We start from the raw sequence: 14796 nt of genomic DNA, 5'->3' as shown, positions 1-14796 counted from the left end.
AAAAAATTTCTTAAGAGAACAACAGTGGTCTTTGGTAAAGCATTAAGAAGGAGAGCATGGAAACCTCAAAGGAGAAGGAGGAAGCATGAAATGTAGCTCCTATGTCTAGATCAGCGACCATAAGAGAGAAGCATCCACCAAGTGAAAACTGTTGAATTTCTCAGACTTCCAACAGGAGGCTGTGCTCTCTTAGTTATTGTCTCTTCATTATTGTACTTAGCAAATTAGCCAGTGAAGAGAGAGAACTTTTAAATGGCCTCTGAAGTCTTTGAATCTTTTTGCCAACAATTGCCATAGCCCCTTTTATTCACAGGAGCTTTTCAGTAGTCCATTTTCAGATGCTCAACCTTCTTAATTACAACTACTAATTGGAAGTAAATAGGAAGCAAATCTTCCATTACTCTCCAAGCCGTACATGATTAGACACACTGTTTCTCAAGTGTCTGTTTGTTATCAAAGTTTTGATTCACTTTTTGCAGTCTTTCTGAATCCACCTGAAACTTCAATCTATAGTCAGTGTTATGTAGCAGGATTCATTATTTTATAAGAGAACATGCTGATCATAAAAAAGTCAAAAGTAACTTAAATTGATGTTGTTATTTCTAAACCAACTCACACATAAATTACCAGAGATGAACCTCATGTCAAAAAAGAGGAGCTTTCAAAATGACCTTGCTTAATATGATAATCACACTTTTATTTATCCTTTATATGAATATATGGTCATGGGTAGCAAATTTGTAAAATAAATCGCTTTGACAGGAATATATTTCTCTTTATCCCTTGATTCTTATTCTGTTTCAAAAATCTTTGAGATTGGCTACCATTTAGATTTTAGCATAAGAATAGTGAAATCCCAGTTGAATTATATTCCTGAAGTCATTGTTTAACTTGCCATAGTCTATCATCTCACCATTGTTACTTATGAGGCCTTGTATCATTTTGCCCTCCCTGCATCTCTGGTGCCATATTCTTCTATTCTGCTCTTGATCTTCATGTACTGGTGCCACTCTTCATTTTTTGTTTTGTATTTAACATTGTGTTTTCCTTCATTCTTTCATTGTAATTACTGAAAACATTCCCTACTAAGCTCCATTATTATCCCTGACACTTTAAAATTGCACTTCTTTCTAAAATAACTTTTCCCCTCCTCTTCTCCAAGTTTATCCATCTTACATAAATTGATAACCCATTTTATTCTTTGGTTGGTCTGCAATTGGCTTTAATCTTTCAAAATTGTAAACTCCTCGTGGCATTTTATAGATTCAGATAAATATTAGTAAGGCACTGTGTGCATTCACAGAACTGTACAATAATTCTTACTAATCACAGTAAAACAATAGCCTGGTTTTCTCCGAGTCATAGCAGTTTTCATGTTGCCAGTAGACCATTACTAGGATTGGTAGTAAAGTGATAAAAGGCAAAGCTTGGGAAAAAAAAGGGAATCAGAACCCTTGTTTCCCAAAAAAACAAAGCTGAGAATCTAAGAATTTGCAAATAAATGCCAAATATACAAAGGTAATGAACTTTTTAGTCTTTATTGTTTCTTTGTCAGCCTCATCTCTAACTACCTCTATTTCCCTACCTCACTTATTTTTACTCTTTCAGATAAGGAAAAATCTCTGCTTGAATTTATCACATAATAAAACATGTTCTGAGTTCCATATATTAAAAATGTTAGGTAGCTGCATTCTGAAAAGCAGATAATGTCTAAGAAGCAGGAACTATACAGAAAATCAAGAGTTATATTCTTTAAATCCTTCAAGTACTACAGAAAATCTGATTTGTGGTAGTTTATCGGGCTGCAATATAGCCTGTTTGCCATTCTTCAGGCTTCTGAAAGGAGTTTCTAATAAAGAGGGCATAAAAGATTAATAAAAGCTAGAGTGACTATGATAGTAATGATGAATACTCAGATGATGAATTGAGTATTGAGGCAGGATAAGAGAACATTAGTGCCAGAAATCACAAGATTTTCTCCATCCTAGGTGGTAGATGAGAGATTCTTCTGTGTTTACACTTTAAAAATCTTAACACTCACTGTTTGTTGCAGCTGTGGGAAAATGTTCTGCTAACCAAATCTATGAGGAATGTGGTTCTCCATGTATTAAAACCTGTTCCAACCCAGAGTACAGCTGTTCCAGCCATTGTACCTATGGTTGCTTTTGTCCAGAAGGTATCATTTCTATATTCATCATATCCTAAATGGCCCATACAAATGTTTTTGGCATATATCCAGTCAAGTGGAATAGACTTCTTAATAATGAACTAGCAGTGCATTTCAGGGCATTGTGCTGCTAGAACTGCCATTTCTCAGGTAACATAATATAACTGGAGTCTTGAATAGTCATGGTCCTTAAAGATCCTTGGTCACTATTTGCAAGAACAGAGCTGTGAAAGCATTTTCCTCACAAGACCATGATACGTGATGGGATAATTATATGCTGCCTGCTTAAAGTTCTGTACTATAATATACATTGAGTAAGCTTAATTAATTTCCTATGCCAAACAGGTATCTAGCCTTTCAGGGCACCAGCAAGAGGTAGCATACCTCAGAGAAGTTCTGCAATATTATGGGCATTTTGTAAAATCCCTTTAAAATGGTTAAAGATTAACTTTGTACAAAAATTGTAATAATGACTATCATTTACATAATTTCTTGAAATTTCAGAACTGAAATCTCCTCCAAGGTTACTGTGATGTGGGTATTTACATCAATATCATCACCATTTTATAGTAGTCAAAAGTAATGTGTTATGAGCTACATATTTAAAACTAGACTTAGTACTCTAGCAAATAGAACGTGTCCATTCTTCAAAAAAAACCCCCCCCAAAAAAAAAAAAAAAAAAAAAAATCTGGAAAAATAACATTCAAGCTTACTGTTATTTCAAATTAAGTTCAAATTTCAAATGAAGACAATTGTCTGCACTTTCATATAACAAAGTAGCCAAATGCTGTTATCACTTGTAAAGAGTCCGTTTTATTTTAATTAAGAGAAAATGTTCTGCATGTTATATCTCTAAGTATGGGCACTGGCTGTGCAAGAATAGCATTCTCAAACTAATTTTGGAAGGCATTCAAGCTATAATAGCTTTAGTTCTAAGTAAGGATACAGAAAAGTATTTATTTTGTTTATCATCTTTGGCAGGAACTGTTCTTGATGACATCTCAAAGAATCGAACATGTGTTCACATTAAGCAGTGTCCGTGTACACTGAATGGGAAAACATATGGTCCTGGTGAGACGATGAAAGCAGCATGTAGGACCTGGTGAGTAGCAACAGGTACATTCATGAGAGGATGGAGAGTATCCTCTCCAAGCAATTGTAAAATTTAGCTTAACTTTTCAGAGGGCAGCTGCAAGTGTGTCATACCATCTCTGAGGCCACCTTCTTTGAGTGTCACAAATCATACATTTGTAATTGAAGATATACATGTCTCATTTCCTGATTAATCTGTAGAAATATAAATGCTCCTTCAGGCCACAGAAAACAGTAGCATTTTTATCTCCTCTGTGAAAGTGGAGGTAAAATTAGTACAAAACAAATATCCAGTATTTACAATTTCTTTCTGGCAATCTCAGCATTTCTGATCACCATATCACCGTTGTTTTGCAACAGAAAATAATTACTTAATGTCTCATTTCCTGATTAATCTGTAGAAATATAAATGCTCCTTCAGGCCACAGAAAACAGTAGCATTTTTATCTCCTCTGTGAAAGTGGAGGTAAAATTAGTACAAAACAAATATCCAGTATTTACAATTTCTTTCTGGCAATCTCAGCATTTCTGATCACCATATCACCGTTGTTTTGCAACAGAAAATAATTACTTAAGACAATATTTTTTAAATTTGGAAATTTTTTCCAAAAAGAAGTGGAATAATTTTTTTGTGTGTTACTTCTCTTGCTATCATAATTCTAATAAATAAAATAAAGGATAAATAATGTAATTGATCCTCAGAACTGTAACAATGAACGCACTTTTCATGATTAATCTATTCAGGAAAGTTTACTGACAATCCATACAAGAGTTCCGCACCTTTGAATTAAGATGAACAACTTCAACTGATATACATAGACAAAGAAAATCAAAGCACAGAAAGTATAAGGGGAAAAGTGATACAATTACATCTTCCATTACTAGGAAGTAGCTGAGTTTTTAGAGCGTAAAGGAAAGACATTTCAAAACAGTGGAAATGAAAGTTCAGAATGTTACACTGTGTTCACTAACCAATTCTGCATGTTGATCAGCTACAGCAAAACCTCCAGACAGGAGGATCAAATCCTCTGCTGGTAAATAGTGCCTTAGTTTGTGAATAACCTTACACAGAATTTCTTGTTTTCCTTAGTAAATGTACGATGGGTCAATGGAACTGCAAAGATTTGCCCTGCCCTGGAAGGTGTTCACTGGAAGGAGGCTCCTTTGTTACCACGTTTGATTCTAGATCATACAGGTTCCATGGGGTTTGCACTTATGTTCTTATGAAGGTAACATCCCGCAGTCTAGAAACACACAATATCAATTAGATATATTTTAGTCTGTCTTTGGTTTCCTATTGGAACACAAACTGAGGTCTTCCTATAGTATGCATTTATTCTACAAATCATTTTTATTCTGACACAGACTTCCCTTTTCATTATTTTCTTCCAGAGTTCCAGTCTGCCACACAATGGAACCCTAATGGCTGTATATGAAAAGTCTGGTTATTCTCATTCTGAGACATCACTTAGTGCTGTAATTTACTTATCTACAAAGGCAAGTATTCCCTCCATAGGTTCTATCCAGCATTTCAGTAACCAGATTAGCAAAATAAATACTTAAAGTCATTGCTAGTAGCCTGAACTGAAAAATTATGGGGGATAGATACTAAAGATATGTTCCAGTTCATGCATACACAGTAAAGATCTCAGTTGCCACATCAACTCAGGAAGTTATTTTCAAAGTGAAAACTGAAAGCAGTATGGAATAACATGTGAGAGAAAGCTTGAATCAATCTTTTCCTATTATACAGGTCATTGACAATACAGTTGCTTACGTTAAAGAACATATGAATACCACCAGTACGCATAATTGCTTATCATAGAATCATAGAATCATTGAGGTTGGAAAAGACCTTTAAAATCATCGAGTCCAACCGTCGTCCCAACACCACCATGTCCACTAAACCATGTCCCTAAGTGCCTCATCTACTCGTCTTTTAAATACCTCCAGGGATGGGGACTCCACTTCTGACTCCATGTCCTTTTCTTACAGGACAAAATTGTGATTTCTCAGAATGAACTCCTTACTGATGATGATGAACTTAAGCGGCTACCTTACAGATCAGGTAAAGAAAAGGGAATATACGTAAAATCCAAATTACCTTAAATGTCTGTTTTACACAACCCAGCATCTTTTCTCTCACAATTGCCAATAGCAGAGGTTTTAGAAGGTGGCTAAAATCTTTCCCATTATATCTGTCCCTCTGTGGAGAGTTGTGTGTGGAAGGAGAAGACTTACGGACAGAATGGTAGAACACTTACATATGCATTGAAGTCATTACTTTGCAATATCCTATGCATCAAAATCTGTATTTCTAAATATCCTTGTTCTTTTAGGAGACATCACTATTTTCAGACAGTCCTCGATGTACATTCAAATGCATACAACCTTCGGGCTGGAACTTGTAGTTCAAACATCACCTGTGTTCCAGGCCTATGTGAAAGTTGGATCACAATTCAAAGGCAGAACCCTAGGTAAGAAATTTAGTCCCCATGTGAAGGAGAAAATGTAGGGAGTGTAATTTTGAAAGCTTAGTACTCATCCTTTAAGGAATAAACTCTCTTCTCTGGATTCAAAGAAAAAACAACAAAAAATACCTGCATTGGAAAACTGATGTGCTAAAATTTTTTTTTTTCACTAATAATTTTAAAATTAATCAAAGAAATTAGATGGGTCACATATTTCACATGTAATATGATACTGCTCTTCACATGTTTTATGTGTGCCTTTTTCAATATGTGCTTTACTACACAATGGAGGGGCAACAAATTAGTCTGTGTCGTCTCTACATCTTGCAGCACACGGTTCTTTGAACGCAGTGCATGATGACTGTAAACGCAATGAACCTGAGAATCTAAAAGCTTCTCAGCTGATAAGCACCAGATGGAGATGTTTACGTTTATTGCACAGAAACATCAGCCACAAAGGCATATGCTGCATTCTAATTATCTATGGGGAATTACACAGAGGCTTTAGCTTTTAAAAAGTCTAAATGTATTTTCTTTGTCATTACAGATTTTATATACATAAGAAAACACATGTAACTGCAGAAGTATTTCATGGCCTTTCTCTTTTACATGATTTAAAACCACTGAAAAAGCCTTTTTTCTAAAAACAAGACAAAATCTTCTGTATGAATTTGTCATTGAATAGAAGTGGACAATCTTAACTTGAGAGGGCAGAGGCTCAGTGACTGAATGTGTACATAATTAACATTCTCTGGCTACTTGACCTATAGTATTCATTGACACTCCATGTAGAACTTTTGAATCAATTTTCTCACTATTATAGAATGAAACATAGACCATTGTGTACACATTCTTTAATTTTCAGCCATCCCTTGCATTTCTGATGTTATTAGGTTTGTGTGGTAATTACAATGGAGACACTACAGATGACTTCATGACTAGCATGGATATCACTGAAGGGACAGCCTCCCTGTTTGTAGATTCCTGGAGGGCAGGAAATTGCCATCCTGCTTTAGAGAGAGATACTGACCCTTGTGCTTTGAGTCAACTGAACAGTAAGTAGATGATCCTGTTGTAACTGATCTCTCCAGCTGGCTTTGTCTGACACTTCCATAAGCCTATACCAGAGGAATGAGAGAGTTTGAGAGAAGCAGAGACTGAGACTATTAAACATCACAAATTCTGTCACCAACAAGACATTTCTGATTTCTAGAATACATATCTGGTGAAAGCTTATCAGATCCCATTCTAGAGGTCTAGGATTGAGATGATGAATAAGAGGGTTTTGGTGATATTTCCAGTGAAACTGCAAGTCCATGGATGTCTTAGACTTGCTCAGCAGTGCTGTGACAAATCCAGGCTTTGCCTTCTCAAGTCTCTATTGCTATTGGTCTTAAAAGAAAAAAAAAAAGGAGGAAAAAAAAAAAGCCCTACTGAGCTGTTTGAACAAAAGTATAGTCTGCAAGCTAACAAGCTAAGAAGTTGTCCTTTTGTTCAATCCATCATTGCCAAAAGCTCAGCTAGAGTAGTGTGTCCAGTTTTTTTTTTATTTCTTTTTCATTTTTTCATTTCTTTTTCCTAACTTTCTCTGTTTAACGTCCACGATTTACTTTCATTAGAAATATCTGCTGAGACTCATTGCTCCATTCTTACCAAGAAGGGTACAGTGTTCGAGAAATGCCATGCTGTGGTGAACCCTATTCCTTTCTACAAGGTAGGAAATTATGATAAATGGTGTACAGAGGGAGTCCAAATACGGAGCAGAATGTACTCATATACAGTATCCCACTCATTTGGATCAGTAATGCATAGAAGCTACGGAACAATTGTGGTTTTGAAAATTATGTCTCCACCACACTAAAAGTCTGTCTGTTCATAGGCACCAGTTCCATCCCTATGAATCAGAAGGTATTTTTGCTCATGCTGCAATTCTCCATGTCGACAACTTTAACTATGCAAAGTATTGATTTTCCCATGTTCATAATTGAGCTCATTATATTTGCCAATCTCCACAAAACATTTTGAAAATTAAAAATTAAAAGCAGCGAATAAACAAAGGCATTTTTTAGGTACTAAGTATATTTTATTCATGTCAATCAGGCAATCGATCTGATTTTTTTCATCAGTTTTAGTTATGCAATAATATGTATTTTGCATGACTTACCTCTGCAATTCAGCATAGAACCATAGAACCATAGAATCATGTAGGCTGGAAAAGACCCTTAAGATCATCGAGTCCAACTGTAAACCTAACACTGCCAAGTCCACCACTAAACCATGTCCCTAAGCACCACATCTACACGTTTTTTAAATACCTCCAGGGTTTAGCACTTCCAAATGTCTGCTCCCCAGTAACAGAGTACTCTCCATGTATTGGGTTTCAGAGATGTGTCTACCAAGCCTGTAATTACGAAGAGACCTTTCCTTATATTTGTTCTGCTCTGGGATCATATGCACGAACATGCAGTTCAATGGGTTTAATCCTTGAGAACTGGAGAAACAGTATGGACAATTGTAGTAAGTAACTGAACCAACTCTTAATAGTCTGCAATCAGATGAATGCATGCATACAGGTCTATCTGTTTCCATTTAGAATATTCCCACGTTTGATTCACCTATGACAAAACTGAATAAGAGCAAGAACATATTTTAAAACTACTTGTCAGTCATTAGAAAAAACCTACTTATTGCTCAAGTAGGCCAACCGGCAGGTATAAAAGCTATATTCCCAGGAGCTGCTGACTTCACAGATGTGTCATAACACAACAAAAACCATAAATGGTAAAGCAGTATTCTAAACAGTGTCCAAATCATCTTAAGAGTAATGAGGAAACAGGAACAGAAAGAAGAGGAAAGCAGAAATGGGATAACAGATATCCAACTTTTGAATACCCTTCTAGTCTGTTTCAGAAAAGGATTGTTATTTTAAGACTACATGAAAAAGATTACTTACATGCTTTAAGGTGAGCATGTGGATGCTTCTAGGACTTGCTAATTAAGTGATGGAATAGACAGATAAATAAAGCTATACTGTACCGTAAGATGAGAAAGAACTAGGAAAAACTCTGGTTGCAGGCATGATTTTGTTATTATGCAACTTAGACATAGGCACAGGTTTCACAGTTATTCAAAAATACACTGGTATTTCTGCAAAGCTTCTCTTTGCATTATTTTACTCCAAGATACACAAAGAAGCAATAAGATATCTAACCTTTATAAAACTTCCAAACAGCTACATGGTTGGTGTTAAGCCCTGGTCTGCAATATTTTTTGTTAGAGCTCCACATCCACAGGAAGAGAAGCAATAGGAACCATTAAGCATTGAAGCTGTTGACACAATATATGCAACATTATGAGCACAGTTATCTTTCACAAGGAAGAGGATAAGTAAATGAAGTTTAACATACACTCTTGTCTTGTTTTAAAGCCATTACTTGTACTGGCAATCAAACATTCAGCTACAACACTCAGGCATGTGACAGGACATGCTTGTCACTCTCCAACCGAGCCCTGGAATGTCATCCAACTGACATCCCTATTGAAGGCTGCCATTGTCCTAAAGGAATGTACTTGAACCACAAGAATGAGTGTGTTCGTAAATCTCATTGTCCCTGCTATTTAGAAGATAGAAAGTACATCTTGCCTGACCAGTCAACAATAACTGGTGGGATTACCTGGTAAGTGTGTCAAATTTAAAGATTAACAAACTGAAAATGGAGACAAGGGGTCTTCATGTGTCTCTGTTGAGGGTTAAAGGCAATAAGCAGCTAAGCACCACACAGCCACTTGCTCACGCCACTTCAGCCGGATGCGGAAGAGAATCAGAAGGGCAAAAGCAAGAAAATTTGTGGGTTGAGATAAAGACAGTTTAATAACTTTATTAATAATAAAGCAAAAATAAGCTTATTTAATAAGCAAAGCAGCATGCGCAATCAAAGCTAAGTAAGAAATTAATTCACTACTTCCCGTCAGCAGGCAGATGTTTAGACATTTCCAGGAAAGCATGACTTTGTCATGCACAATGGTTACTTGGCAAGACAAGCGCCATAACTCCGAACATCCCTCCTTCCTCCTTCTTTACCTGAGCTTTTATTGCTGAGCATGATGTTGTATAGTACGGAATATCTCTTCGGTCAGTTTGGGTCAGCTGTCCTGGCTGTGTCCCCTCCCAGCTTCTTGTACACTCCCAGTTTACTTGCTGGCAGGGCAGCGTGAGAAGCAGAGACGGCCTTGACACTGTTCTGCAATAGCTAAAACAATGTCGTGTTATTAACACTGTTTTGGTCCCAAATTCAAAACACAGAACCATGGAGCTGCTACGAAGAAAATTATCTCCATTCAAAACCAGTACAGTTTCCTTTACTTTTAATAGCAAAGGTTTATTTTTTAAGACATCTTTTTTACCCTTTCCTAAAATACAAAGATTCTTAAACAAACAAAAAGCATTTTACTTACCTTAAGCTAGGAAATGTTAAGGAAAAAATCAGAAAATAATAGGTAAGATCTGATTATTCCTAGTAGGAGATTTTGTCAACAGCATCTGGACAGCTATATACAAACCTCAAGAATTACTTGATAGGCCATCATAATAGTGAATGGCCTACTATTCACTTTCAAAACTGATGTTACTGTATACTATAAAAAGTAAAGCGAAGCAAGTTGACTCACATTGCATTTTGAAGGATGGGGAGGAGCTAGTAACATCAATGAAACATTTTCAGTTGTGAGAAACATGAAGTCATTTTTCAAAACATTAAAAATTCTTTCTTAGGAGAGAATTGCATTGAAATTCCTTTCTTTTTTCTTTTTCCCCCCTAGCTACTGTGTTAATGGGAGGCTAAGTTGCACAGGCAAACCTCAAAATCCTGCAGGTATGGGTCTGATGGTTTACTTAGAATCATATTATTTTCCCCTATGTTGTAAAATTGCTACTTCACAATCTCTCTCATGTTATTTTTTTTCCTATTTCCTAGAAAGCTGCAAAGCTCCTAAGAAATATGTATCATGTTCTGACAGTTTAGAAAACAAGTATGGAGCTGCATGTGCCCCTACCTGTCAGATGCTCGCTACTGGAATTGAATGTGTGAGTTTCACAGCTCTGGGATATTTATCCTCTTGAGAGAGGAAGAATGTTCTAATTGTTACTTAGAACTTGACTACGTTCCTTCTAGTGAAGTGAAAGGAGACATTTCTTCTAACATGATAACAGTTAAACATCAGACTTCTTTCCACAGACTGTGGATGCTAAAAATTTACATATATTCAAGAAGTGATTAGAGGAAATAAATTGCATTAATTAATGAATTAAATTATATTAAATTAATAGAATAATAATCCATTAAGGATTCTTAACTACATGGCTATCACCTCTGGCTCAGGTACTCCATAAGCTGCACGTCACTGGAAATTGATAGAACGTGGTTTATGCTTCCTGTTCTATTCTTTCCCAACTGTCTGCTGCTGATGGTGACAGGATGCAGGAGACAGGCTAGGTGGACTTCTGGTCTGTCCTGATAGGGTTTTCTTCTGCCTTTATATTAAGGAAACAAACTAATTGGAAGAATTGTAATAAGCTTTCTTGATATAAAGAAACTTCTGTTGTACTCTGTCTGAAAGATTGGTAGCAATGAAAGCTAAATTTTTCAGAGTCTTCAAGTATGTTTAATATCTCACACAACAGGTGTATCTTACAACTTCAGTTGTAAGAAACTAGTTCAATTGACTAGTATATCAGTACGAGGAAAATCACAAAACTGAAATCAAGTCAAAACTAGAACTTAACACAGGTTCACTCTTGACACCATTCACATACAAGATAAAATGCATCTCATGTTTCTTTTCATTTTGTAATCTGTTGATCTTTACCAGATACCCACTAAATGTGAATCAGGCTGTGTCTGTGCTGATGGGCTATATGAAAATCTCGATGGCAGGTGTGTTCCAGCTGAGGAGTGTCCGTGTGAATATGGTGGTCTTGCTTATGGAAAAGGTGAACAGATCCAAACTGAATGCGAGATCTGGTAAGAATCACACAGTTTTCCATTGTGGAACCTCTCTTTCACTAAACTGTACAACTACATAACAAAAGCCTTTAGTTGACAGGGGAGTAGGAAACGGCAACAGCTGAACGGAATGAATACAGTGACAAATCACAAAGGTGATACGAAGAAGCTTAACATTTGACAATATATATGCATAGCTAAAAGAGTCATGGTACTGGCTTCAGGGGTAATTTCTGCCATATGCATATCCAGGAATAAGGGCATCCAGTAGGGCCTGTGACTGTAAACTACATAAAGTCATGGATTAACAGCTCCACCTAAATAAAGATGAGGGCACAATCTTCCATCTTTTCTCTAGGTAAAAGCAACCCTCCACAAAAGATTCTTTCCATGTCTTTAGCAGCATTCTCAAAGTACTTTATTCCCTTTCCAGTAATCTACTACTAAAAAACCACCCCCACCACCCCCCAAACTACACAGAACAGCGACATCTGTTCTCATTAAAAGCAAAAATAATGAGTTTTATATTTTCTTTCACGAAAAAAAAAGCAAAAATGACTTAAGATTTCTTCTTTATCATGAATTAATTTTCTAGGCAGTCCATAACTTTTAGTTATGGTTCTTATATTAATTTTAACTTGGTCACAGTGTATACAAGTCAATTAAATTAACATCTTATCTATAAAAGTGCATTTATATAAAAAGAAGCGGGTTAAGGTGGCATTTCTTTGAAAGCTGAGTATGGTTTCTCTTCTCACTCCCAGCACTTGCACAAAAGGCAAATGGAAATGTGTTCAGAAATCAAAGTGTTCCTCAACGTGTAATCTATATGGAGAAGGCCACATCACCACTTTTGATGGACAGCGTTTTGTATTTGATGGCAACTGTGAATACATATTAGCTATGGTAATCTGCCTCTTATTGATTATTTTGGCAGTATCTTAGCATCAAGAAATAGCTTGAGTTAAATGGCTAATGAAAATATCCTAGGATGCATCTATAACCAATAGAACACTTTGAATCTTTATAAACACTTAATGTCTTTTTGTATTTTCTGCTTATTTCAATACTTAAGATGAAAAAAGACTTTACTTCTCGAAACATTTTTTTTCATGCAATTACAACCAATTTTAGATTTAATAACATGTTTAAATAGTCATTGATATGTACGTATTCTGTACCAGCCAACTATATCTTTTAGGGAAGTGACGTCAGTTTGACTACCAAATCAGAAGTCATCACCTCCCAAAACAGGCAGAATCAGTCATGACATGTTTAAGCTTTCTTTACTTTTTTATGCTTTTATGTTTTAAGTTGGAAGACTCCAGACACAGTCTATTGGATTTTTGTGCTTTTTGTGGTTTGTTTGGGTTTTTTTTAGGATGGCTGCAGTGTTAATAGACCTGTTTCCTCTTTCAAAATTGTTACTGAGAATGTAATCTGTGGGAAATCAGGGGTTACATGCTCCAGATCCATCAGCATTTACCTTGGGGTAAGATCTTCATTCTGCTGTTATCCAGCTGAACAGTTATTTTAAGCCCATGTTTGCTTCCCTTTTGGAAGCTTTAGCTGTGTCTCTGAAGTGATGTCTTGCAAGTGAAATTATGTACTAAACCTAGAGCTTCAGTTTTAGTAGGAATTGCCATCGGGTTTTTTCAATTCTCATGTCAATGTTTAAGTCCCCAGACTTCTTGCCTACGTAGAAGCCATAAAATTTTGAACTTTACTGAATCAGCAGTGAATTGCTCAGTCAAAAGATACTGATTTCTCCCCCCCACCAAACTCAGGAAAACAATAGTATAAAATTGATGAATTCTCATCATGGATTATGAGTAAAATCTCTCCAAATTTCTCTAAGTCCAGGTAATATCTGCAATTCAAAATATATCCAGATCTTACCTGAGATATATCCGTGAAACTACAGCAATGAGTGGTTATCCTCATTTCCACTGCTGTGTGACAGCTTCCAGAATTGGATGAGTTTTACTGTTCTTAGTTCTATGTGACAGTAATGCCCAGTAGTATCAGATCATCTTGGAGTCCTTCGTTATCTGACAGAAATAAGAATATGGACAGATGTGATTTTATCCCAAGGAACAGTCACTACAAGCAGTACACATTTGCCACATTACTGACTAAATACTGGCAGTTTCAGCTGGTCAGTGCCGTGGTGAAAAAGTTTGTTTGCTTAGGATCCAGTTTCATAAATGCATGCTCCAGCCAAAACTTTCTGTTGATTATCTAGACATTGAAACACTGCAGTATGACAGGAGTGAAGTTGTCAGAGTACACTTAAGAGTGGGAGATAGTAAAAGAGCTCAAGACAGAGACCTATTTTCTCTGTAACTTTTTGATTATTCTTAGGAACACATGAAAACTTACTTCCTCTACTCTGCTGGCTGCATGAAGATGATGATATTATTTCACCAAATACAGTCAGAGTGCTAGCACACCTAACAATGAGGGTAGAAAAATGACCGATATTTTTGTTTCCTGTGAAGATTTGCATATACATACAAAATAATTCCAAGGTGGTAAAAAACCCCTGTAAAATAGAATCATAGACTAGAGATATTTTTGTTTCCTGTGAAGATTTGCATATACATACAAAATAATTCCAAGGTGGTAAAAAACCCCTGTAAAATAGAATCATAGACTAGAATAGAATCATGGAATGGTTTGGGTTAAAAGGGACCTTTAAAGGTCATCTAGTCCAACCCCCCTGCAATGAGCAGGGACATCTTCAACTAGATCAGGTTGCTCAAAGCCCCGTCCAACCTGACCTTGAATGTTTCCAGGGATGGGGCATCTACCACCTCTCTGGGCAACCTGTTCCAGTGTTTCACCACCCTCAGCGTAAAAAATTTCTTCCTTATATCTAGTCTAAATCTATTCTCTTCCAGCTTAAAACCATTACCCCTTCTCCTATCGCTACAGGCCCTGCTAAAAAGTCTGTCCCCATCTTTCCTATAAAGCCCCCTTCAAGTATTGAAAGGCCGCAGCAAGGTGTCCCCAGAGCCTTCTCTCCTCCAGGCTAAACAACCCCAACTCTCTCAGCCTTTC

At 36.4% G+C, this 14796-nt stretch overlaps 1 protein-coding gene across 1 annotated transcript in view; it reads left to right on the top strand.

The window, feature by feature from the left end:
• The window catches only part of MUC6 (mucin 6, oligomeric mucus/gel-forming), a gene marked incomplete at its 3' end in the record, with an annotated part of 34311 nt that overhangs the window by 8262 nt on the left and 11253 nt on the right, over nt 1-14796 (top strand). The window contains 15 exon segments of the mRNA XM_009289464.1: nt 2054-2176; nt 3150-3270; nt 4351-4489; nt 4653-4757; nt 5256-5328; nt 5600-5737; nt 6625-6786; nt 7351-7445; nt 8116-8248; nt 9159-9408; nt 10550-10602; nt 10705-10814; nt 11600-11751; nt 12498-12639; nt 13115-13225. Of these exon segments, the coding sequence (XP_009287739.1) occupies nt 2054-2176; nt 3150-3270; nt 4351-4489; nt 4653-4757; nt 5256-5328; nt 5600-5737; nt 6625-6786; nt 7351-7445; nt 8116-8248; nt 9159-9408; nt 10550-10602; nt 10705-10814; nt 11600-11751; nt 12498-12639; nt 13115-13225 (1907 nt within the window).

This window comes from Aptenodytes forsteri, unplaced genomic scaffold, assembly GCF_000699145.1.
Source record: "Aptenodytes forsteri isolate BGI_AS27 unplaced genomic scaffold, ASM69914v1 Scaffold445, whole genome shotgun sequence".
Lineage (NCBI taxonomy): Eukaryota > Metazoa > Chordata > Aves > Sphenisciformes > Spheniscidae > Aptenodytes > Aptenodytes forsteri.
This window is presented reverse-complemented; position numbering and strand designations above follow the sequence as displayed.